At 48.8% G+C, this 21,313-nt stretch overlaps 3 protein-coding genes across 11 annotated transcripts; 2 read left to right on the plus strand and 1 right to left on the minus strand.

Moving 5' to 3' along the window:
• The first annotated feature begins 2,219 nt into the window (after nucleotides 1-2,219).
• On the plus strand, nucleotides 2,220-4,948 carry nms (neuromedin S). 2 transcript variants are annotated; one of them, XM_040200651.2, is made up of 6 exons: nucleotides 2,220-2,482; nucleotides 2,722-2,765; nucleotides 3,113-3,169; nucleotides 4,245-4,271; nucleotides 4,375-4,428; nucleotides 4,560-4,948. In XM_040200651.2, the coding sequence occupies exons 1-6, from the start codon at nucleotides 2,413-2,415 to the stop codon at nucleotides 4,653-4,655; spliced, it is 348 nt and encodes a 115-aa protein (XP_040056585.2). In that variant the 5' UTR covers nucleotides 2,220-2,412; the 3' UTR covers nucleotides 4,656-4,948. The 2 variants fall into 2 exon arrangements, with proteins under 2 accessions (XP_040056585.2, XP_040056584.2); XM_040200650.2 differs by having other exon boundaries at nucleotides 2,388-2,482; nucleotides 2,629-2,765.
• Nucleotides 4,949-4,952: 4 nt separating this feature from the next.
• Nucleotides 4,953-9,073, minus strand: pdcl3 (phosducin-like 3). Of its 2 annotated transcripts, XM_078090977.1 has the most exons (7): nucleotides 7,665-9,073; nucleotides 7,005-7,122; nucleotides 6,731-6,821; nucleotides 6,521-6,664; nucleotides 5,847-6,055; nucleotides 5,540-5,704; nucleotides 4,953-5,215 (listed from the first exon to the last, which is right to left on the minus strand). In XM_078090977.1, the coding sequence occupies exons 1-6, from the start codon at nucleotides 7,668-7,670 to the stop codon at nucleotides 5,559-5,561; spliced, it is 714 nt and encodes a 237-aa protein (XP_077947103.1). In that variant the 5' UTR covers nucleotides 7,671-9,073; the 3' UTR covers nucleotides 4,953-5,215; nucleotides 5,540-5,558. The 2 variants fall into 2 exon arrangements, with proteins under 2 accessions (XP_077947103.1, XP_040056583.2); XM_040200649.2 differs by lacking the exon at nucleotides 4,953-5,215 and having other exon boundaries at nucleotides 5,382-5,704.
• Nucleotides 8,801-21,271, plus strand: tbc1d8 (TBC1 domain family member 8). Of its 7 annotated transcripts, none has more exons than XM_078090975.1 (20): nucleotides 8,801-9,505; nucleotides 10,848-10,958; nucleotides 11,058-11,176; nucleotides 11,272-11,500; nucleotides 11,585-11,825; nucleotides 12,779-12,986; nucleotides 13,198-13,395; nucleotides 13,731-13,880; nucleotides 13,975-14,125; nucleotides 14,430-14,644; nucleotides 16,379-16,496; nucleotides 17,320-17,605; nucleotides 17,783-17,969; nucleotides 18,093-18,191; nucleotides 18,278-18,346; nucleotides 19,206-19,476; nucleotides 19,551-19,616; nucleotides 19,697-19,783; nucleotides 19,868-19,977; nucleotides 20,096-21,271. In XM_078090975.1, exons 1-20 carry the CDS (start codon nucleotides 9,379-9,381, stop codon nucleotides 20,423-20,425), a joined length of 3,372 nt encoding a protein of 1,123 aa, XP_077947101.1. In that variant the 5' UTR covers nucleotides 8,801-9,378; the 3' UTR covers nucleotides 20,426-21,271. The 7 variants fall into 7 exon arrangements, 3 of the variants coding, with proteins under 3 accessions (XP_077947101.1, XP_040056582.2, XP_077947102.1); XM_040200648.2 differs by having other exon boundaries at nucleotides 8,878-9,505; nucleotides 17,783-17,942; XM_078090976.1 differs by having other exon boundaries at nucleotides 9,186-10,456; nucleotides 17,783-17,942.
• Nucleotides 21,272-21,313: the final 42 nt, after the last annotated feature.

Consider the following 21,313-nt stretch of genomic DNA (forward strand, 5'->3'; position numbering starts at 1 on the left):
TATTTACGTATCCTTTTTCTTTGATTTTTGATTTTCTTTTCATTACTTTTTTCTTAAAGCACTGAATTCACTCATTAATAAAACGTCATTAATTCCACATGGTGGGATGGATGCGTCTCGTCTTAAAACGTTTGAAGCATTTCCTTATATCACATATATATACGTGTCGATATGATTGTTGTTTCTCCCCCTCTGACGAGCTGTGGTCTCTAATCGGCCGTAAAGAGAAACCGTGCTTCGCTCCGTGCTGAGGCGCCGCTGAAGCAGCCGCAGTGACGGCTGATTGGAAGCTCACACGTGTCCCCAATGGACAGCTGCCGTCCCCCGTCTCACCCGGGAGGGACTCTAACGAGCCACACGGCCCACAATGCAGCACGCCGGCGCTCAGATGTCGCAGGGTCGGGTTCCCAATAACAAGGTGGGCCGTGATTGAAAAGCGGCGGGTCGCATGGCGCTCTCCTCCTCGCCGCGGCCCGAGAGATTGTTTCCAGTGCGGAGACGTTTCACTGGAAGGTCACGCGAAGACGTCTCCTGTCCTCTCGTCCGCACGCGATGTGACGTCTACAGCTACAATGTACTTTAACCAGTATTTCTACTGCATTACTCACAGTAATACTTCACTCTGCACAGTCCTCCCTTTCTATCTCACTATGAACGTCATTATACATTTATTCTCAGTCAGAATTCTCTTGTTTCTGTTTTCTTCTGTTGGTGAGAACAACAAGAGGGCCATAAAAATAAACACCTGTCAAAGAAGAACAAATACACAAAGGAATATATCGAGGAACAAATAAAAACAACATTCATAGATGAATAAACACAACACAACCGTGGAAACAGATAATAGGAATAAAAAAGGGCAAAAGCAGAACGTAGTCGGGATGAAATAAATAAAGAGCTGTTGTCTTTTACACTGTGAACTGTACATTTGTGTTATAGAAGAATCCATAGTGGTTTTTATTACACGCTGCAGCCCATCGACCGCATCTAAAGGTGAGGACGAGTGAGTTATGGGGTTAATAAGAGGAAGAGCAGCGATGAAGACTTACGGCCATAGTTTAATTAACGAAAGGAAGAGACAAATGTGTGTTTACAGGTCGTCCTGCAGCATCCGTTTGACCTCGGAGGGACGGATGTGAGGAGGCTCTCATCCTTTATTCCGTCACGCTGTACCTCGAAAAGCACCTCGCACATTTCTGGCTTCATTTCTCCCTGTTTTCATAAAGCTTCCAGCTGGAGGGAAAGAAACGTTGTGAGGATCCTCGTGTCCTGCTTCCTCTTTCTGGAGGACGTTTCCTGCACGGCGTCTAGAGAAATGTCTTCATGTTTGTGTAAGAACCAAAGCATTTAGGAGGGACGACTTTCAGCTCAGACATGAGGACGTTTCATAAAAACCCACCCAAAGGAACCCCGTCCACCCCGTACATCTCCCCACCGCGTAACTAGAGAGACGAAGATGCTGGTTCTTCGGCGTGGGGCGGAGGAGAACATTGTGTTCCTCCATCAAAGTGCACTCGAACACCACGTCAGACAATGAAGCAGCTGCTGCCACCGAGCCAATCAGTCCAGAAGGGCCGCGCTGGAGCCGCCCCGGCCGCGGGGCGCCTTCCCATCATGCTCTATGGCCCGCGTGCGCCTCCCGCAGGTAGCAGCTGCCGCGCGGGCGTGTTTCCCTCCCACGGATCCGCCTCCTCGCGGCGAGGCCGAACGCGGGGACAAAGACACGGACCCCCGGCCTTCTGGACAGGGCGGCTGCGCCCCGGCCTGCAGGACGGCTCTCGAGCGCAGCTCGTTGCTCACATCGGGGACTTAAAAATGACTTCCTCTGCACGTGGTGCCGTCTGGCATCCGCCAGCAAAGCGCTTTCACTCATATTTCCACATTCATTTATTTTATTTTCCTGGTTTTAACCGAATCTTTCTCGCCTTCAAAAAGAATCAGAAGGAAAACCAACTTTAAAAAGTCCCCGTAAAGCCTCAAACGGGTCACTAGCATGATGTCACATGAAAAGGTTTACTTTGTTTTACTGAGTTTCAGTACATTCACTTATTGAACAATACAACAAGGATCACTACAAACAAACAGTTGTTGTTCTCTGACACCGATGTGACTCACTGTGTGATGATGTCTCCTGTGGTTCTACTGGGTCCAACATCACCATCATCATCAGAGGGAACCTGGTGCTTATTAACTACCTGCCATTATAACTGTGGGAGGGCGGGTGAGGGGGAGAGAGACAGAGAGAGAGAGAGGAGGGGGGGGGGGGCGTTGAATTCGAACCAGCGCTTGTGCCGCTGGGCGGCTCGGTGTGATTGGTCCCGTCAGTCCGCACAAACAGGGGGCCGAGCGCCTTTTTAAGGAGCGCACGTCGTTCAGAAGACATGGAGCAGGAGAGACGAGGACAGCGGAAGCATGTCTCGCACCGTGACCCGACTCGTGGTCCTGTCTTCGTTCTGGCTGCTTGGATGCTGGAGCACAACAGGTGAGTCCACATCAGGCTCCTCTGGCTTTATTTGAGCTCTTAAAGCTCAACAAGCGCTTTATAATGTATAATAGATGAATACAAATAACTTATTAATGAACTAGTTGGCAGTAACTTGCTTCGCTGTTTTTAATTCACAACTGGAGATGCTTTAAAACCCAGTGGTCATGTGATTACCACGACGACCTGTAGAGGAACATTCAGAGGAGATCCGTCTCGTTACCCTCTTGTTCACTCAGACGCCGCTCTGTTCCACCGCTGGGGAGACGGGAGGTTTAGAAAGGTATTTATTATATATATTATCACATTAAGCTGAATTATGTCTGGCAGTTTTCTATTCTTGGGTCCATCTTCACGTGTGGTTCTCGATTCATCTTTTCTCTTCCCGTCACTTTAATCAACAGCAGCTTTTCTTCTGTCGCTCAGTCAGATCATTTTAACGACGTTCGTTCCTCATTATTTCTTCTAAACTCAATAGCCAGAACTCTGTGGTCACGTGTTCTCATGTGACCATCAACATCTTCGTGTTCGTTTCAAAGGGAAAATAGATCAACATTAATTTAGTGCACGTACTGAATGATAAATGTGTTTATTAACCTGGAATCTCACTTAATAACTGTTCATCTGCAGGCGCGAGGAATCGAAAGTGAAGACCTAAGCGATGTTTTATGGCGACACCAGAGCAACGTGAGTGAAGCTAATTGACTTAAAGCCACTTTATAGTCATTGATATCGCGACGCAGTAGTTTACATGCAGCCTCTTGATGTGATGACCTCACATTCAGCTTTAACACATTTACAAACTGTCCCATCATGCTTGCTTGTAGCGGTTTGTTAGCATTGTTAGCTGCTAGCTGCCGGCTCTGCCATCGCCATGTTGAGAGCCCAAAGAGTCAATTAGTCATTTTAAGCCCCTTTGATTAGATTTAAGGAAGGTGACGCACTTTCGTAAGTTATAGAGAACTAAACGGAACTAAAGATTCTATTAATCAAAACCTGAGAGCAGGTGTGTCTCAGTACAACATCGCACTGAAGCTTTTTGTAAATGAGATAATAATTGTAAATAATTACACTTAGAAAGAGATACAAAGCAAGAGAGAAAAACGATATTTAACTTATTATAATGGACACAAAAAATGTCTACTCCCTGATATTAAATATTACGTTATTATATTGAGATTTATGTAATTATCTTGAGATTCTTTGTCATTATTATGACATAAATGTTATTACATAATTACATAATAGTTATTTTCATGAGGAATTTAGCCCCTATCTCGAGATACTAATTTATATTCTGAGATAATCTAATTAAAGTGACCTACAGGACATTTTTGTCAGCAGACAGAAGTCAATCGACTTAAAACAACACCATCAGACAAATGAACTTAACTGTGTTCAGGCTTAAAAGCGAAAGCAATGATTTGCTTTTAAAAACAAACAAAAAAGAGGGAAATTTAAATTCAACAAAAATTAACATCCATCCGTCTTCAAACCGTTTATCCTGCACACGGGGTCCCGGGGGGCCGGAGTCAATCCCAGCAGACGCCACCAACCACAGGCTACGCAGAGACAAACAAGCATTCACACACATCACCAGTCACCCTGATCCCCGGACACAAATCCACTATTGCATTAAAATCAGACTTGAGTTGTGGCCCTTTATGCACCAACAGTTGCATGAAGATAAAACTTAGAGCCGCGTAACGTATTGATCTAATATCTAAACTGTTATTGATCGGGGACTTGTGTTTCCCTGCAGGAGCAAATCCAGAATGTTTTCAAAAGAGTAAGTTTTTCAAAACCTTGCTTCTGCTTATTCTGAAATACCGGATTCTCTCTATTAATTCAATGTTAATTCCCTCTGACCTGACGAGTCTCCTGCTTTTCAGTTCCTGTTTCACTACTCTAAAGCTCGCAACTCTGTGGGAGCGCTGCAGCACGAGGTGAGAGGTCAGAGTATATAGATGAATGTCTGTTACCACCTTAATACCAAACAACTCTTTCATATATATACACACATGTGTTGTTAATGACTTACATGTTGTATATGTGTATGTGTTTGTTCCTCCTCCAGTCTACATCTGTTCATCCCCTGATGAGACTTTCCCCCAAACTGTCCCAGGGGAGAAAGAGGAAGTTTTTGCTTTTGGTAAGAGATAAGGACACATGACAAGGTGTCATGCTCCTCCTGAGGAAGCTTCCTCTCTTCTTCCTGCTGCTCCTCAGCAGTGCTTCCTCCTCCGCAGGCCTTTTCCTTTGGAATGTGTACATGTATATACAATAATTCTGATGAATATTACTCTTAAAGGGTGAACAGATCACATTGTTGACCAGGAAACTCCTGGTTATTATAAACTATTGTGATAGAAAGCACAATTTCTTACATTTCAGTTTCTACTTGGCTCTGAGTACTACTGTATGTACACTTTGTTAATGTTGTAATGTACTTTTTGCGGTTATAGCTGTATTTGTTGAACCCTCCAGTGTTTTTTATTCTTCTCTTGGGGTCTTTGATCAAACTCTGGCACAATCATCTCCTCCCCCATTCACGTTTATCCGTCCTATTAAAGAAACAAACATAAACTTGTATGAATAATAGAGGAGCCTCCGTGTTCCCTCGGGCAGGAGGTTGATCATCGGCTTCTCTCCTCTTCTGGATAGATCTTAATAAACGTCTGCTCTTCTTCCCGGGTAATGAAACAGAGGATCCGAGGTCTGCCGGAGGGGACGCTGTAGAAGAGAAACACCTTCAATAAGCAGAGGAGGGTGGGAGGAGTCAAGCAACGGAAGCCCCGCCTCCACATGCCAATCAACGGGACCGAAAGACACAAAATAAAACACTCATCATTAACACTTAAGGACGTTTAGGTCACCAGAAGAAATGAAAGGAGAAATGTTTGTGGCAAAGAGGAGAACTCACATTTATTCCCAGATTTAAATGTACATTTTGTGACATAAATATCATGAAACGTAATAAAAAAAGTTACAGTTTTGTCTGATGCTTTTGTAAAAAGATTGGGGGCAAAGCCGTCGGGACGGATATGAAATGTTTACAGGGAGGAAGAGACGAGCTTCAGTCGTCGTCGTCAGAGTCGCTGCTCCTCCCCGAGGGGAGCGAGCTCCTGATGGAGGACATCAGCTTGTCTTCGATCTGCTTCTTGGGGTTCTCCTCCAGGTCCGTCTTCACGGCGCCGGACTCTGACAGCCTCCACTCAAGCTCTGGGGGGGGGGTAAGGCGGGTAAGGGGGCAACAAGTAGACGATTACAACATGATCCAACAAATGAGGCAAAGAGTCCTAAAAGAATAAAGTGTGTATCTGCTGATGTGGATCAACTCCTTTACGTCCTCTGAGGGTCCTACCGTCCACTTTGAGGTTCATGCCCCCGAAGACCAGCGGGCCGATGTACTGGGCCTTCATCTCCCCCCCCAGGTACACGAAGACGGTGGGCAGGTTGCGGTCGGGGTAGTTGGCGATGCAGGTGGTGGAGATGGACTTGAGGAACTTGGTCTGGGGGAACTTCCTGGCCAGCGAGCTGAGGTGCTGGTTGATGAGGGTGCACAGAGGGATGCTGGGAAAAGAAGGCGTTTCCACGGATCTGTTAGGAATTCCGTCTCATAAAGGTTGTTACGAGGGGGGGGCATCGCTCCACACTGCTTAAGGGTTTTGCTATTTGGATCGAAGTTTAACACAACATTAAATTGAAATATTCACAGAAGATAAAAATAACCGGAATTTTTTTTTTGATTTAAGAGGAAATTTATACAAGAGAAAAGAATGAGAAAGAAAGTTATAAGGTAAAATAACAAACAAATGTAAGGAAAACCAACACTTACGTTTGTGAAGTAGAACATGTTTGGGCTTCTAATATTACCGGATATAATACTAATAAATCACCAATGTTGTCGATTTACACAAAGGAAAAGAGACAAAAACACTTCCTGACGTTCTCTGAACTGTAGGGAAGAGTTTTAAAAGATTTTATGCGGCAGATGTTTTCTCGTTTTAATGTCCTCATACTTGTTGGACCCCCTACCCGGGTTTGTAGAGGTGCAGCACCACCCAGATGCCGTCTCCGGCCTCGTTGACCTCCTTGATGTAGTCCTGCCCGGAGATCTCCACCATCTCCCCGAAGATGTTCTTCATCTGCGTCGCCTTCCACTCGGCGAGTCGCCTCTGTCTGAGAGGAGTCACACCATCAGAGAGGTGAAAGGCATTATGGGACTTTGACTTGGAAGACACTTACTTGTACATCTCAATGGCAGCTTCGTCGTCTTCACCGAACTCGTCTTCGTTGTCCTCCAGTTCCTCCAGCGTCATGTCCTTGTAGGTTTTAACTGGAGGAACGACAGCCACACGTGATGTTCTGAATCTGACCCTTAGCGATCAGCTGATATTTTAGATAATATACATTATTCTAATGTTCATATTGGCAAAGAAAACTATATGTTTTACGTAGGAGACGTGAATAAAGAAGCCATAAAGAAACAGGTGTTCATCTTCAACGCTGCTTCTCTTACCGACAGACTGCTGCTGAAGAGCCAACTCCTCCTCTTCGTCATCTTTAGGAACCTCTTTAGGAGGAAGAATGCCTTTCTTCCTCAGGATATCGTTCCACTCGGTGTCTTCGTTTGGGTCCTGAACACAAAGCATACGGTTTAAATCCATAGATGAAGATCAGAACACATTCGTCTTCATCGATAACTAGATGTTGACAGTGGAAAGTGAATTGAACTGCGGGAGAGATTAAAGAACCTCCCATGACGAAACATTCGGCCGACAACGACATTTACGCTCCTTCATTCTGCTTCTTTGGGTTTTTATTATCATGGCAACAATAAATAGAAAAAAAATGAATTTTGAACTTTATATAAAATATGCAATAATATATATAATTTATTATACATGTTTATTTTATTTGAGAATATCAAATGTATGACCAGGTAAATGTATTTCCAAACAACGAACTTTAATCGGTTTATCCCCAAACTGTTGAACATGTCTCTTTGCGATGAAGCACTTTGCTAGCTAGCTGGCTAGCTCGCTGTCGACAGCTGCTCTGCTAGCTTAAGTTTCTACGCTCTGGCCGGAAGTTGTCTCTACGACCAACACCGACGTCAAACCGTCTCGTTCACGGGCTTCAAACACAAAACGTTTCTAGTTGTGTGAAGTTGACTGACCTGCATTCTGACGGGAAGAAGCTTCCTCTGGAATCACACCGCTGCTCCGCTCACACACACGGAAGCAGAAAGGACCGCCGACGGAACACGTCCGACGGGGAACAAACGGTGGAAATGAGCACGAACCCGTCCGGGATTAAAAGAAAACCCATTTAACTCATTATACAATAAGAGCACAACAACCAATATGTTTTAGGATCACTCGTGTGGCGGCACAGCGAGAAAACCCCTGTTTAAACAGATGAGGAACTCTTCCGTGAAAGCTGGGACAATAATAAAAGGGACACCGACTTCCGGGTGATTCTCAACCTGACCATATAAGGTGTGAGTGCAGCATTCCATTTGTGGCCGCTGAGTAGGAGAGCCAACAGGTGCGACCACGCACGCGCGCACACGAACACACGCGCACGCAAACACACACACGAACCGCTTGGAATTCGCCCGTTTTTTTTCTCGATAGCAGTTGGACCAAGAAAATAGAAAAGTATTTCATGTAAATGTATATGAAATATAGCGAAAAACAAAACTGCAAGACACAATTGAATAAAACAGATTGATACTCAGATAGATTCACAGTGTTATAGCAGAACAGGATTCTCTTCGTGTGAAATCTTTAAGCTCCTCTTAGTTTCACTTGCTTGCCTATTTTTCTACTTCCTCTTCTTCACACCGTTCTGAGTGAAATGAGTATTGGGTTTATATTTATACCCACGTGGTCTATCTCGATCATAGGTGGACTTCCAGCAGCAGCGCAATGACTGCACGTCAATGTGCTTTGATAGTTGGGTTTATGTTCACTAAACATTGAGAAACTAAAAAACAAGGCAACCAAAAGAAAACGATTTTTTAGAAAACGCACTGCTTGTTGGAATGTAGTTCTAATGCTGTACATCTATTATTCTATAACAATTGTAATGTTTCGTTCATAATCATCTTGATATGTTATCTGCCTTTTTTATTTGGATGCTTTGGCAACATTGTTTCTTTTCTTTCATATCAATAAAAAACAATGTTATCTTTATTTGTTATGACGGTAGTTATTATGAAAATAGCATCCTTGTATGAATAAACGAAGATGCAGATTAAAAAGCGGATCTCAATAGGAGGTGAATGTGTAATATTCTTCTACTCTGAAGCCAGGAGCCTTCGTGGGAGAACGAACGTGCCGAGCACCTGAGCGCCCCGCAGCCAATCACAGGGGCCCACAGGCCCCACGCCGGAAGTGGTGCAAGGGAAAAGTTGGCGAAATGTGGCTGTAAAGAAATGAAACGAAGAGCTCCTACTCTGTCCTTTTTCAAGAACCGCGAAGCAGTCTTTGTGTATGCGGCTAACGCGTTTTTACCGCAATACGCATGGATATTATCCTACAACGAGATTGTTAAGGTGATCAAATAAAAATTCCAAATATCAAACACCCGATTAAAGAGAATGCAGCGTTTTCTCGTCAGGATTTAGGATCTTTCAGGTTGAACAGATTCAGTTCCAGGTTGAGTCGTTGCTTCGCATAGACGATCTTTGTGCAGCTCCAGCTGCTGCGGCGGAGCAGCAGCCTCGAGGGGAGGAAGCGTGAAGCCTACAGCTGTCCGGGGGGGGGGGGGGGACAGCAGCCTGAGACCCCACCGCTGGAATCAACCAGGGGAAGTGTCTGAGACCCAGGAGGGGCTTTCCTCCGGGTCTCCTGCCCGCGCCAAGAGACCGACAACCAGCAGAGACGATGTGGCTGAACCCGGAGGAGGTCCTGCTGAAGAACGCTCTGAAGCTCTGGGTGACGGAGAGGAGCAACGACTTCTTCCTCCTGCAGAGGAGGAGAGGACACGGGGAGCCCGCGGGACGCATCTCAGGTACCTCGGGGGGGGGACAGTCCCGCTCAGTCCCGCTGTGTCCACCAGAGGAGGACACGCGTGCGTCACCCGGGACAATGAAACCGTGTCGAACACTGCGAGAAACGCCGGAGAAACAAGTCCAAAGTTACAAGTAGGCCCGATTCATTGCGCTTACAAAGCACGTCACGGGACGTTTGTCCACTTCTGGTTCTATTATGATGCTGAGTGCGACGGTTAAACCCGACAGAAATGTGTCAAATGTGTGGTTGTGTTGACGTCCCTCCTTCCTCAAAGAGAAGGATGTAAACCAGCCGGATTTAAATCTGATCCTCACACAACAAACACAAGTGAAAACATACGGGTTTCTGTTTCAGAAGTGGACATCACTTTCTAAATGAAGTGGACATCACTTTCTAAATGAAGTGGACATCACTTTCTAAATGAAGTGGACATGTGAAATGTCCAGCTGGTTGATTAGAACAACGTTAAAGTTGCGTGTTTGCCTTTAAAAACACACACCAATCAGACTGAGGCCGCTTTGTGGGGACAGAAGTCTCTCACTTCCTGTTTGGACGTTTGCGTCAGAGATCTGAAGCAGAGTGAGACCTCCGTCCTCCCCTCTGTTTACCCCTCTAACTACACCCAAACCCCACCCAAACTGCACCTGGGTAAATGACCTCTGAACTCGTCTCCCCGCGTGCTTTAGGCCTTCGTTGTGTTGCTTTACAATAGAAACATTTATGCTCCTGCCATGTTTGCTGTTTCCTCTCCCGGCTTCCTCTGGGGGGGGGGGGGGGTTTGTTCTGGTGGCTTCTTCACAGCAGCAGTAGGAACTTCCTGTCCGGGGGTTTACGTTGTGTACTTGGTCGTCATGGCGATGGAGGCCTGTCGTCCTCCAGCGTGAACTGAATCCAACGAACGCCTCCGATCGGCTTCCGTTTAACTCACACAAGTCAACAGAAGCATGAGGTCATTTCATTCAGATATTTATTTATAGAACGTGATATTTGTTGATATGGAGTTTTTGAAACGAGAGCTCGACTTGACGATTTCCATTTTATATTTAATACTTGTGCTTCACAATTTTTTGGGGGGAGACAAACTATACTTTTAACTCGACTACATTTCTCTAACAGACATATACAGACGTATTATACACAGACGCGTATATATATATATATATATATTAAACACCGGCATCACTTTATTCAAACCTGACTTCTCTTGTCTTTAATTCTCAAGAGAAAAACAAACGGATAAAAAGAGCAGATCTCAGATCAGCTGCTCCTCGTGTCCACAGACGCGGGTGAAAGTGACCTGACATCCAGATACGTATTTATTCCTCTCCGGGTCTCTGCAGGTCTACTGGTCGGCGCTCTGGACTCGGTGCTGGACTCCAACGCCCGGGTCTCCCCCTTCAGAATCCTCCTCCAGGTCCCCGGGTCCCAGGTCAGCTGGGTCATCGCCAACGGTGAGCCGGACTCCCCCCCTCCCCCCTCGGGCCTCCCACGGAGACCCCTCTGAGGGGGTGGGCCGTCCGCTGACTCTCTGCTCCTCCTCTGTCCCCCAGGGGCCGCCGCGGAGGAGGTGAGGAGGCACTGGGACTGGCTGGTCCACAACCTGCTGCGCTCCCTCTGCGTGTTCGAGAACAAGGAGGACGTGGCGAGCTTCGTCAGAGGGAAAGTCAGGGTGAGGACGGAGGGGGAGCCCCCCCCGCTGTGGGTTCAGACGTAGCCCCCTGATGAGTAAACCGGTCTGACCCCCCCCCCCCCCCCCCCCCGTAGGGCCTCATCGCGGAGGAGGTTCGGAGCCGGCAGGCCGCCCAGGAGGAGGAGCCGGAGAAGTTCAGGGAGGCGCTGGTGAAGTTCGAGCTGCACTTCGGCCTCCCCTCGTCGGAGAAGCTGGTGACGTACTACTCGTGCTGCTGCTGGAAGGGCCGGGTGCCGCGGCAGGGCTTCCTCTACCTCAGCATCAACCACGCCGCCTTCTACTCCTTCCTGCTGGGGAAGGAAGGTCCGTACCCCGGAGGGGGGGCTCTGACCTTCAAACCTCTTTTTTTTTGTTTGGACTGAGATTGAGAATCTATTTTTTTTGCAGTAAAGTTGGTGATTCCCTGGGCGGAGGTGACGTGGTTGGAGCGAGTCTCCGGCGGTCTGATGACGGACGCCGTCCGCATCAGCACGCGCCGCCGGCAGAGGGAGTTCTCCATGTTCCTGAACCCGGACGAGGCCTTCGGGGTCATAGGTCAGCTGGCTGACATCGCCCTCAGGAGGCTGCTGGACAGCGAGGGCCTGGAGGTGGACCGAGTCCTGCAGCAGCCCGCCCGCATCACCAAAAGGTCAGTGAGGGCCGGTCCGGCTGCTCCGTTACCACGACAACACGGTTCCAGCTCCGGGACCAGGATGTGAACCGAACGAACCTGGAGGCGGCGGACGGGGGCTTTAGTATGTTCCTCTACACGGTGACGAAGACCCAGATGTATCGTCATTCCTTTGGTTAGCAGGTTCCATCGAGGGAAACCACAAACCTGATTTCCGTTAGATGTTTAGATAAAACGGGGTTTGTCGTTTCTGTCTTTAAAAACCTCAAACCATAACAGGAAGTGGAGCTGAACAGCAGATTCAGACGGGTGGCAGACCGCAACGAGAGATATTCCTGTTCTCGCAACCGGCGAACAGGAAGTCAACATACTCAGACCGTAGTCACTTCCCGATATAGAGACCTGTCAATCAGCCTGTAGCCCCGCCCTAAAGCATCCCCTGCTTTATGGTCAGTCTGACTCTAAATAGACCATCATTTAACAAATGAACATCACGCTGTGTTGACGACTTGAAACTAGACAATGAGACCATGAACTCGTGTCCACTGAGGGAATAAATCCAGAGAGAAGTAGAGTCATTTCCTCACAGACGTCTATGGGAGCAGAGGAGTCGCCCCCTGCTGGTCACTACAGAGAAGTAGAGTCATTTCCTCATAGACGTCTATGGGAGCAGAGGAGTCGCCCCCTGCTGGTCACTACAGAGAAGTAGAGTCATTTCCTCATAGACGTCTATGGGAGCAGAGGAGTCGCCCCCTGCTGGTCACTACAGAGAAGTAGAGTCATTTCCTCATAGACGTCTATGGGAGCAGAGGAGTCGCCCCCTGCTGGTCACTACACAGAATGCAGCTTAAACACGTGAAGCTTTATCTTTACTTTACACATCCGTTGGTTGATCCGTGGGTTCAAACAAAAGGGGGCTAAGGGGTCCTTTGTGTTGTCTTCAGGCGCCTCACTCTCTGCCCTCCCCTCAGGGTCCTGGAGGAGCAGGCGCTGAGGGAGTACGTCCTGGCCCTGTTCAGGCTCCCTCGCAGCGAGCGTCTCCACGAGGTGGCCCCGTGCTCGGTGTGGACCCCCCACGCCCGCTGCCACACGGCCGGGACCCTCTACGCCACCGACGGATACCTGTGCTTCTCCAGCCGGGAGGAGGCCGTCTGCATGCTGCTCATCCCGCTGTCCGAGGTACGTGTCCGTCCGTCCGTCTCAAGCTCAGGGGTCACAGATGTAAGCGGCTCATTAGCAGCTGCCACAATGTGTGTGACTTATTGTACGGAGCAATTTATATAATAATAAATCACTTATTTATATAATGCAATATGAATGTAGTTACTGCGACCAGGCACCCGTCCTGTTTACTTTAAGGACTCTTTCGGGGGTGTCTCCCCCCCCCCAGGTGTTGTCCATAGAGAAGGCGGAGAGCACCGCCCTGCTCCCCAACCCCGTCATCGTCAGCCTGCGCACCAAGAAGGCCTTCCAGCTGATCGAGCTGCCGGCCCGGGACCAGCTGGTGGAGAACGTGGGCTCCAGACTGAGGGCGCTGCAGTGGAAGAAGTCCGCGTTCCGCAGCCGGAGGGACGGCAAGAGGAGCGCGGTGAGCCCCCCCTTGTATCTGTAAAAGAATAGTGTGCAATAGAAAATGATTATTATTTTCTAATTTGGTTGTTTATAAATGTATATATTTTATTTAGACCTCTTTTATTTTCTTACTCGTTTACAGATTTCTTTGGTATTTTTTATAGTGTTGTTGTGTCTCGACAACGACGTGCAACAAAGGTCCAAATGTACTTTGACTGACTTCTCGTTGACATTCTGCTATTTTACGCGGCGGCTTTTTCTTCATCCAATAGACGAGACTCCGTTAAAAGCCTGAATCAAACTGCTTCTCGTGTTCGAATGAACTGCTCCTTCTAAACCCCTCACGCTCAGAGCGCCCCCACCCCTTACTACACCTTCTGCTACGACACCGCCCCCGCCGACGAGGACGAGATGGAGGAGCAGGTTCTGCGCAACACCGTCAACAGCGAGGCCCTGATGACGGCGTTCCACCAGAACCAGCGCGGAAGCGACGGCACGCAGGTGGAGGAGACGAGTCCCCTCAGGACCCCCCCCCCCCCCCCCGCTCGCCAACGCCGGCGCGGCCGCCTTAACAGTGTCTGATGGTGTTTCGCAGAGGGCGGAGCGGGAGAAGGAGCGGCGGTGGGAGGAGCATTTCTCGGAGTTCGGTCGCGGCGTCCACATGTTCCGCACGGACAAGATGCACCGGCTCGTTGCCATGGGGATACCGGAGTCGCTGCGGGGGGAGCTGTGGATGACCCTCTCGGGTAGGAGGCGCGTGTGAAGGATTCAGTACAGGAAGCAACCTCCTTAAATGTCCTAGTCCTAGTCACCACCCCCATAAAAGAGGGGATGCTTTAGGGCGGGGCTAATGGGATTGGCAGGTGTCAATCAGGGACGTATGCGCCCGCTCTACGTCCATATATGGTCATTTCCCGTTAACTGGTTCCATTTAAAACTGAGTGAAACGTCTGTCGACCTTAGCAGTTAGCGACCTGAGCTAGTTAGCATTAGCTGTCATAGCGCCGCGTGCGTTGCTTTGACCGGTGGCGCCCGTGGTTGTTGTTGCAGACGCGTGCTCGGAGGTGGAGGCCCACCAGGGTTACTACGCCAGCGTGGTGCAGAAGTCGATGGGCCACAGCAGCTTGGCCACGGAGGAGATCGAGCGAGACCTCCACCGCTCGCTGCCGGACCACCCGGCCTTCCAGAACCCCACCGGCATCGCCGCGCTGAGGCGCGTCCTCACCGCCTACGCCCACCGCAACCCCAAGATCGGATACTGTCAGGTAGGGGGGTGGTACGAGTATTAGGGGGGTGGTACGAGTATTAGTATGAGGAGGTGGACCGAATCCTAAATATCATTTATATTTAACAGTTTTGTAATTAACACATAAAGCAAATCCTACTCACTGATAAGACATGACAAACCTTAAAGGATAACTATTATATTTTCACAGGTGTAGTAAAAAAACACAAAGCAAACTCATTTGGTTTGTAGGTAGCCACACGTTTGGCCTTATGCCCGCTGCCATCTTGTTTTTTTGCAACCAGTGAATAAGAAGTGACCATTTATGGACTGAGGAGGACGCAGTATACATCTCTGATAGAGACCTGTCAATCAGCATGTAGCCCCACCCCAAAGCATCCCCAGCTTTATGGCGTATTAGAGATCTGTCAATCAGCATGTAGCCCCGTCCAGTGACTCTACATGGACCATCAGTCACTAAATGAACATCATGCTACATTGAAGAAGACTTAGAGGAGACTTAGACTTAGATGGGGAGCAGAGGAGTCGCCCCCTGCTGGTCACTGCAGAGAAGTAGAGTCATTTCCTCATAGACGTCTATGGGAGCAGAGGAGTCGCCCCCTGCTGGTCACTACAGAGAAGTAGAGTCATTTCCTCACAGACGTCTATGGGAGCAGAGGAGTCGCCCCCTGCTGGTCACTACAGAGAAGTAGAGTCATTTCCTCATAGACGTCTATGGGAGCAGAGGAGTCGCCCCCTGCTGGTCACTACAGAGAAGTAGAGTCATTTCCTCACAGACGTCTATGGGAGCAGAGGAGTCGCCCCCTGCTGGTCACTGCAGAGAAGTAGAGTCATTTCCTCATAGACGTCTATGGGAGCAGAGGAGTCGCCCCCTGCTGGTCACTGCAGAGAAGTAGAGTCATTTCCTCATAGACGTCTATGGGAGCAGAGGAGTCGCCCCCTGCTGGTCACTACAGAGAAGTAGAGTCATTTCCTCATAGACGTCTATGGGAGCAGAGGAGTCGCCCCCTGCTGGTCACTACAGAGAAGTAGAGTCATTTCCTCATAGAGGTCTATGGGAGCAGAGGAGTCGCCCCCTGCTGGTCACTACAGAGAAGTAGAGTCATTTCCTCACAGACGTCTATGGGAGCAGAGGAGTCGCCCCCTGCTGGTCACTACAGAGAAGTAGAGTCATTTCCTCATAGACGTCTATGGGAGCAGAGGAGTCGCCCCCTGCTGGTCACTACAGAGAAGTAGAGTCATTTCCTCATAGACGTCTATGGGAGCAGAGGAGTCGCCCCCTGCTGGTCACTACAGAGAAGTAGAGTCATTTCCTCATAGACGTCTATGGGAGCAGAGGAGTCGCCCCCTGCTGGTCACTACAGAGAAGTAGAGTCATTTCCTCATAGACGTCTATGGGAGCAGAGGAGTCGCCCCCTGCTGGTCACTACAGAGAAGTAGAGTCATTTTCTCATAGACGTCTATGGGAGCAGAGGAGTCGCCCCCTGCTGGTCACTACAGAGAAGTAGAGCCATTTCCTCATAGACGTCTATGGGAGCAGAGGAGTCGCCCCCTGCTGGTCACTACAGAGAATGCAGCTTTAACACGTGAATTTTAAAGAACCAGAGGTTGACGCTCTCTAATATAAACTATTGTTGGTAAATCATAAATATAATCAATTACATGTGTGAAAATATTGAAAGTTCAAAAGCTGTGAACCAAGCACCTCGTGGCGGTGACCTCTGACCCTGGTGTGTTGTCTCCTCCCTCTCAGTCGATGAACATCCTGGCCTCGGTGCTGCTCCTCTACACCAAAGAAGAAGAAGCCTTCTGGCTGCTGGTGGCCGTTTGTGAGAGGATGCTGCCGGACTACTTCAACCGCAGGGTCATAGGTGAGAGGTCGGAGGTCAAGGGGCGGCCTCCAATCGGCTGCTCCGCGGTTAAAGTGGTTTTGTGCCTCCTGGCTGTTGATCGGACAAACAGATTATTTATGTCCTCATTTCCTGTGTTTGTGAAGCACTTTGCTTCCTCTTCCTTTGAGTAATGGATGTTTGTGTTCTTATATTTATATTGGGAGCTCTGATTTTAGGGCAGCAGTTATTTCATATTTCTATTAGTTTAAACTGAGAGACTTTACGGAGCCCATTAGTGAGCAGAGTTTGGATGATTCTTCTTAATGTGATTGTTCTTATTATATTAAAATAATGAAGCTTTTCTTCTTAAGCAGCAGATTGTATTTGTGTCAATAAACAACACTGCTGCCATCTAGTGACCAAGGATCTTATACACTAAACAATACTGAAAATACTCATTTATTTAGCAAGTAAAGCGATTCTTACTTTTATAAATAAGCAAATAGAAAGATAAGATCAACGTGATGGACTTTTTCAAAATGTAAAATAATTAGAAATAATAAGAATTAAAGAATGACTACTGCATGTAACCACAGTTAAGTGAATAAAATAAGACGTTTAGTTTATTATGTTTGTGGTTTTAAATGAAAGAATACTGTAAATAACAATAACTGATCTGATTTATTGTGATTTGAGTAAACGCAGAACCGTATAAATGTTCTTGTTATATTTCTGACACCATTAATTTCATATTTGAAAACGCGAAAACTACATTTAAAGAACTATTATTGTTTCTTAAGTCAGCAAATGAATGAAAATCTGTAATTATCTGACGCGCATCCCGACCCTTTGCCCCCCCCAGGCGCCCAGGTGGACCAGTCCGTCTTCGAGCAGCTGATCCGGGAGCGTCTGCCGGAGCTGGCGGAGCGCGTGCCGGACGTCTCCGCCCTCTCCTCCGTCTCCCTCTCCTGGTTCCTCACGCTCTTCCTCAGCGTGCTGCCCTTCCTCAGCGCCGTGCGCGTGGTCGACTGCTTCTTCCTCCACGGCATCAACGCCATCTTCCGCCTGGGCCTGACGGCGCTGGAGGCCAACGCCGCGCTGCTCTCCGCCTGCACGGACGACGGCCAGGCGCTGATGATCCTCGCCAGGTGTCCCGGCTTCTCTTTGAATATACGACATGACGTCTATATACGTTTATACCAACATGTGATCGATCACCACGGAGGAGCAGGAAAAAGACAGCAGCTGGCGCCACGTGTTATTTCCTGTGGGCGTGGCGATGTCTATGAAGCTCTCTGAAGGACACGCCTCTTGTCTCCGTGCAGTTTTCTGGACCAGGTGGGAAGCGAAGAGTCGCCATGTCCTCCGTCCTCGCCGCCTGCTGCCGCCGAGGACGCCAGCACCACCCATAACAGCAGCAGCAGCGGCGACGCCCCCGCTGTGAGACACACAAACATCACCGACCTCATCAACGAGTCCCACGAGGTCCGACCCGCTAACCGTTTTCATCAGGTTCATTAATGTTCAGTCATAGAAACGATAATCAGCGAGTCTGAGGCGGGAAGGTGGAGGTGACGGAGGACTTGTCCTCCAGGTCGGTCTAAACCTCCCGGTGTCTCCTTGTCCCCCCTTCAGCGATTCGGAGACCTCACGGTGCGGCAGGTGGAGGGTCTGCGGTGCCGCCACCGGATCCGAGTGCTGCAGGCGCACGAGGACACAACCAAGGACAACGCCGTGAGCAGAGCCCCGCCCCCAGACCGCTACAGGTAACGCCCCAAAGTCCGCCTCCTCTCACACCTCCTCCTCCTCTCCTCCTGCAGCTGAGGGTGGTGACTCCAGATGTCTCCATCTCTGCAGAGACCCTGTCCGCCGTCTACGACCTCTTCAAGGTATCTCCTCTTCCTCTTCCTCTCGATGTCTCTTCTTCTATGTCTCTATGTTTCCTTCCATGTCTCCTCCTCCATGTCTCCATGTCTCTTCTTCTATATCTCTATGTCTCCTCCTCCATGTCTCTATTTCTATGTCTCTATGTCTCCTTCCATCTATCCTCCTCCATGTCTCCATGTCTCCTCTTCCATGTCTCCTTCCATGTCTCTATGTCTCCTCTTCTATGTCTCTTCTTCCATGTCTCTATGCCTCCTCTTCCATGTCTCTATGCCTCCTCTTCCATGTCTCTATGTCTCCTCTTCCATGTCTCCATGTCTCCTCTTCTATGTCTCCTTCCATGTCTCCTCCTCCATGTCTCCATGTCTCTTCTTCCGTGTCTCTATGCCTCCTCTTCCATGTCTCTTTGTCTCCTCCTCCATGTCTCCTTCCATGTCTCTATGTCTCCTCTTCCATGTCTCCATGTCTCCTCTTCCATGTCTCCTCTTCTATGTCTCCTTCCATGTCTCCTCCTCAATGTCTCCTTGTCTCTTCTTCCATGTCTCTATGTCTCTTCTTCCATGTCTCTATGTCTCTTCTTCCATGTCTCTATGCCTCCTCTTCCATGTCTCTTTGTCTCCTCCTCCATGTCTCCTTGTCTCCTCCTCCATGTCTCCTTGTCTCCTCCTCCATGTCTCCTTGTCTCCCTCCATGTCTCTATGTCTCCTCTTCCATGTCTCCATGTCTCCTCCTCCATGTCTCCATGTCTCTTCTTCCATGTCTCTTTGTCTCCTCCTCCATGTCTCCTTGTCCATATCTTCTCGTCCATATTTCCTGGTCAATGTCCCCCTGTCCCGTCTGGCTTGCGTCTCCTCCCCCTTTTAGACGGAGCACTTCATCAGCCTGTACTGGGGCGACGGCAGCTCGGCGGCGGCTGCGGAGGCGGCGGCGTGGCGTCCCGGCGACTCGTGCCGCTCCCACGTGGAGCGCCAGTACCGGCTGGACCGGCCTCAGTTCAAGAGCCTCTACGGGCTGCTGGCGCCGTGGCCCGGCGACGCCCACCAGCACGTCGACACGCTCGCCAACCGCACCTTCACCCTCCTGGACCAGGACGGGGACAACCTGGTGACCTTCAGGGAGTTCACGGGCTGGCTGGGTGAGTGGGCGGAGGGGGGGGAGGTTCAAATGGATGATAAAGGGACCCTTTCATTCATCTTGTCTCTCTTTCAGACACGTTGTACTGTGAGGAGCTGAATGAGAAGATACGGCTGCTGTATCGTCTGCACATCCCACCAGGTCCTTGACGATGTGCCATCGGGGCATCAGCCCGCTGTCATGAACACACATCTTACTAATGAAGACGTGTTTGTCTGCAGCTCTGACTGAGAGCGAGGACGACCCGTCCCTGATGAAGAGCCCCCCGATGTCCACCAACAGACCCCTCCGTGTGACCCTGCCCTCTGGTTGGTGCAGCGCGAGGCAGGGTGGGGCTGAGGGAGGCGGAGTTACGGGCGGGCTCGCTCTCATGTGACTCGCTGTGGTTCCAGGTGCTGCAGCAGAAGAGCCGGACTACCTGGAGCAGCTGAAGCAGATGCTGAAGGACCTGGGGAGGGAGAGGGAGAAGGACGTGGAGAAGCCTGTGCCGCTCATGAACCAGGTACACGACTACCTGGCGTCATGTCATATCTCCCGCTTATCAGACGCGGAGTGAAGAATTTCAACATTTCTGACTCGGGCGTATTTTAACTTTGACATTTCCCCCTCTTGGTCCACAGAGCCAGTTCATCCAGTTCTGTAAGACACTCTACAGCATGTTCCACGGCGACCCCGAGGAGAGCGAGCTCTTCCAGGCCATCGCCCACGTGACCAGCCTCGTGCTGCAGATCGGCGAGGCCGGACACCGCGGCTCGGGGTCAGAGGTCGCCCGAGACGACGGCGAGTGGACGGTGAGCTTCGCGCAGATCGTTGCGTCGCTGCTCACCGAACAGACGCTGGTGAACTTCTTCGAGAAGCCCGTGGATCTGAGCGCCAAGGTGGCGGCGGCCAAAGAGAAGCAGTACCACCAGAGGGCGGGTCTGCTGAGTCTGCAGCGAGCGCCCAGGTGAGCTCGCCAGGTGACCTCGCTCTCCCTCTGAGACCCAACGTCAGCGTGACGGAGAGAAAGCTTCACGTGACTCGCGACACAAAGGAGGTTTATTTTTCCCCCAAAAAGACATTTTAAGCCAAAAAGTCATTGAAGGAAACGATGGTCGTTTTCTTTGAAGCTGGAGAAACTCTGGATGTGATCATCTGACGTCTAAATGACGAAAGAAAAATGTGTTTTATAAGCTGTGACTAACAACTCTATTAAAGCTGGTTGAATGACTTTTATAACTAACTATACTTAAGCCGTAAAAACCTTCTGGGTTCTGAAGCTTCTCTGGTGACTCATTCATAAGGTCATTGACAACGAGTGAACGGTAGCGTCTGATTTGATGACCTATAAACATCATAAACAGCCAAAGTTGGTAAATAATCTGTGATAAAAATTGAGATTTAAATGCTGTTATTATAATCAAAACACGCCTTTGATTGTAATAAATGAATATGGATGGAAATCAAAGGTCAAATGAATGTTGTACTGGAGAAGATAGTTGAGATCTGGCAACCCAAAAAATGTGTTTTTGTCCTTGTTTATACTGATGAAGATGTTGATTCCAACTCACCGTGTGAAACAGTTATTATTATTATCATAGAAGCTTGAAGTTGAAGAGATGAAGTGACAAATCCACACTGCAGATCATTTCCACTGATTTTGTTTAATTTTCTTTAATATCTAATGGTTTCAAATGTACCAAATGTAAAATAAATTATATTTTTTAAATGATTTGAGAAAATAATCTAGAATTACAGATCTTTGAGAAAAAGACCACAGCTGGAATTCCACTTTGAAATAAAATACATTGTTTAAAGAAGTTGCATCTTTTTTCTCTTGAAGCAGACATATATATTTA

This window comes from Gasterosteus aculeatus, chromosome 16, assembly GCF_964276395.1.
Source record: "Gasterosteus aculeatus chromosome 16, fGasAcu3.hap1.1, whole genome shotgun sequence".
Classification (NCBI taxonomy): domain Eukaryota; kingdom Metazoa; phylum Chordata; class Actinopteri; order Perciformes; family Gasterosteidae; genus Gasterosteus; species Gasterosteus aculeatus.

Bases quoted from the DNA above. Each gene is read 5' to 3' on its own strand.
- nms (XM_040200650.2), top strand. From the start codon at position 2,413: ATGTCTCGCACCGTGACCCGACTCGTGGTCCTGTCTTCGTTCTGGCTG. The intron at 2,766-3,112 runs GTATTTATTATA...GTTCATCTGCAG, and splicing joins GAGACGGGAGGTTTAGAAAG to GCGCGAGGAATCGAAAGTGA. The intron at 3,170-4,244 runs GTGAGTGAAGCT...GTTTCCCTGCAG, and splicing joins TATGGCGACACCAGAGCAAC to GAGCAAATCCAGAATGTTTT.
- pdcl3 (XM_078090977.1), bottom strand. The intron at 6,822-7,004 runs GTAAGAGAAGCA...TCGTTCCTCCAG, and splicing joins TCTTCAGCAGCAGTCTGTCG to TTAAAACCTACAAGGACATG. The intron at 6,665-6,730 runs GTAAGTGTCTTC...GACTCCTCTCAG, and splicing joins GCTGCCATTGAGATGTACAA to ACAGAGGCGACTCGCCGAGT.
- tbc1d8 (XM_078090975.1), top strand. From the start codon at position 9,379: ATGTGGCTGAACCCGGAGGAGGTCCTGCTGAAGAACGCTCTGAAGCTC. The intron at 10,959-11,057 runs GTGAGCCGGACT...TCTGTCCCCCAG, and splicing joins CAGCTGGGTCATCGCCAACG to GGGCCGCCGCGGAGGAGGTG. The intron at 19,617-19,696 runs GTCCTTGACGAT...GTTTGTCTGCAG, and splicing joins TCGTCTGCACATCCCACCAG to CTCTGACTGAGAGCGAGGAC.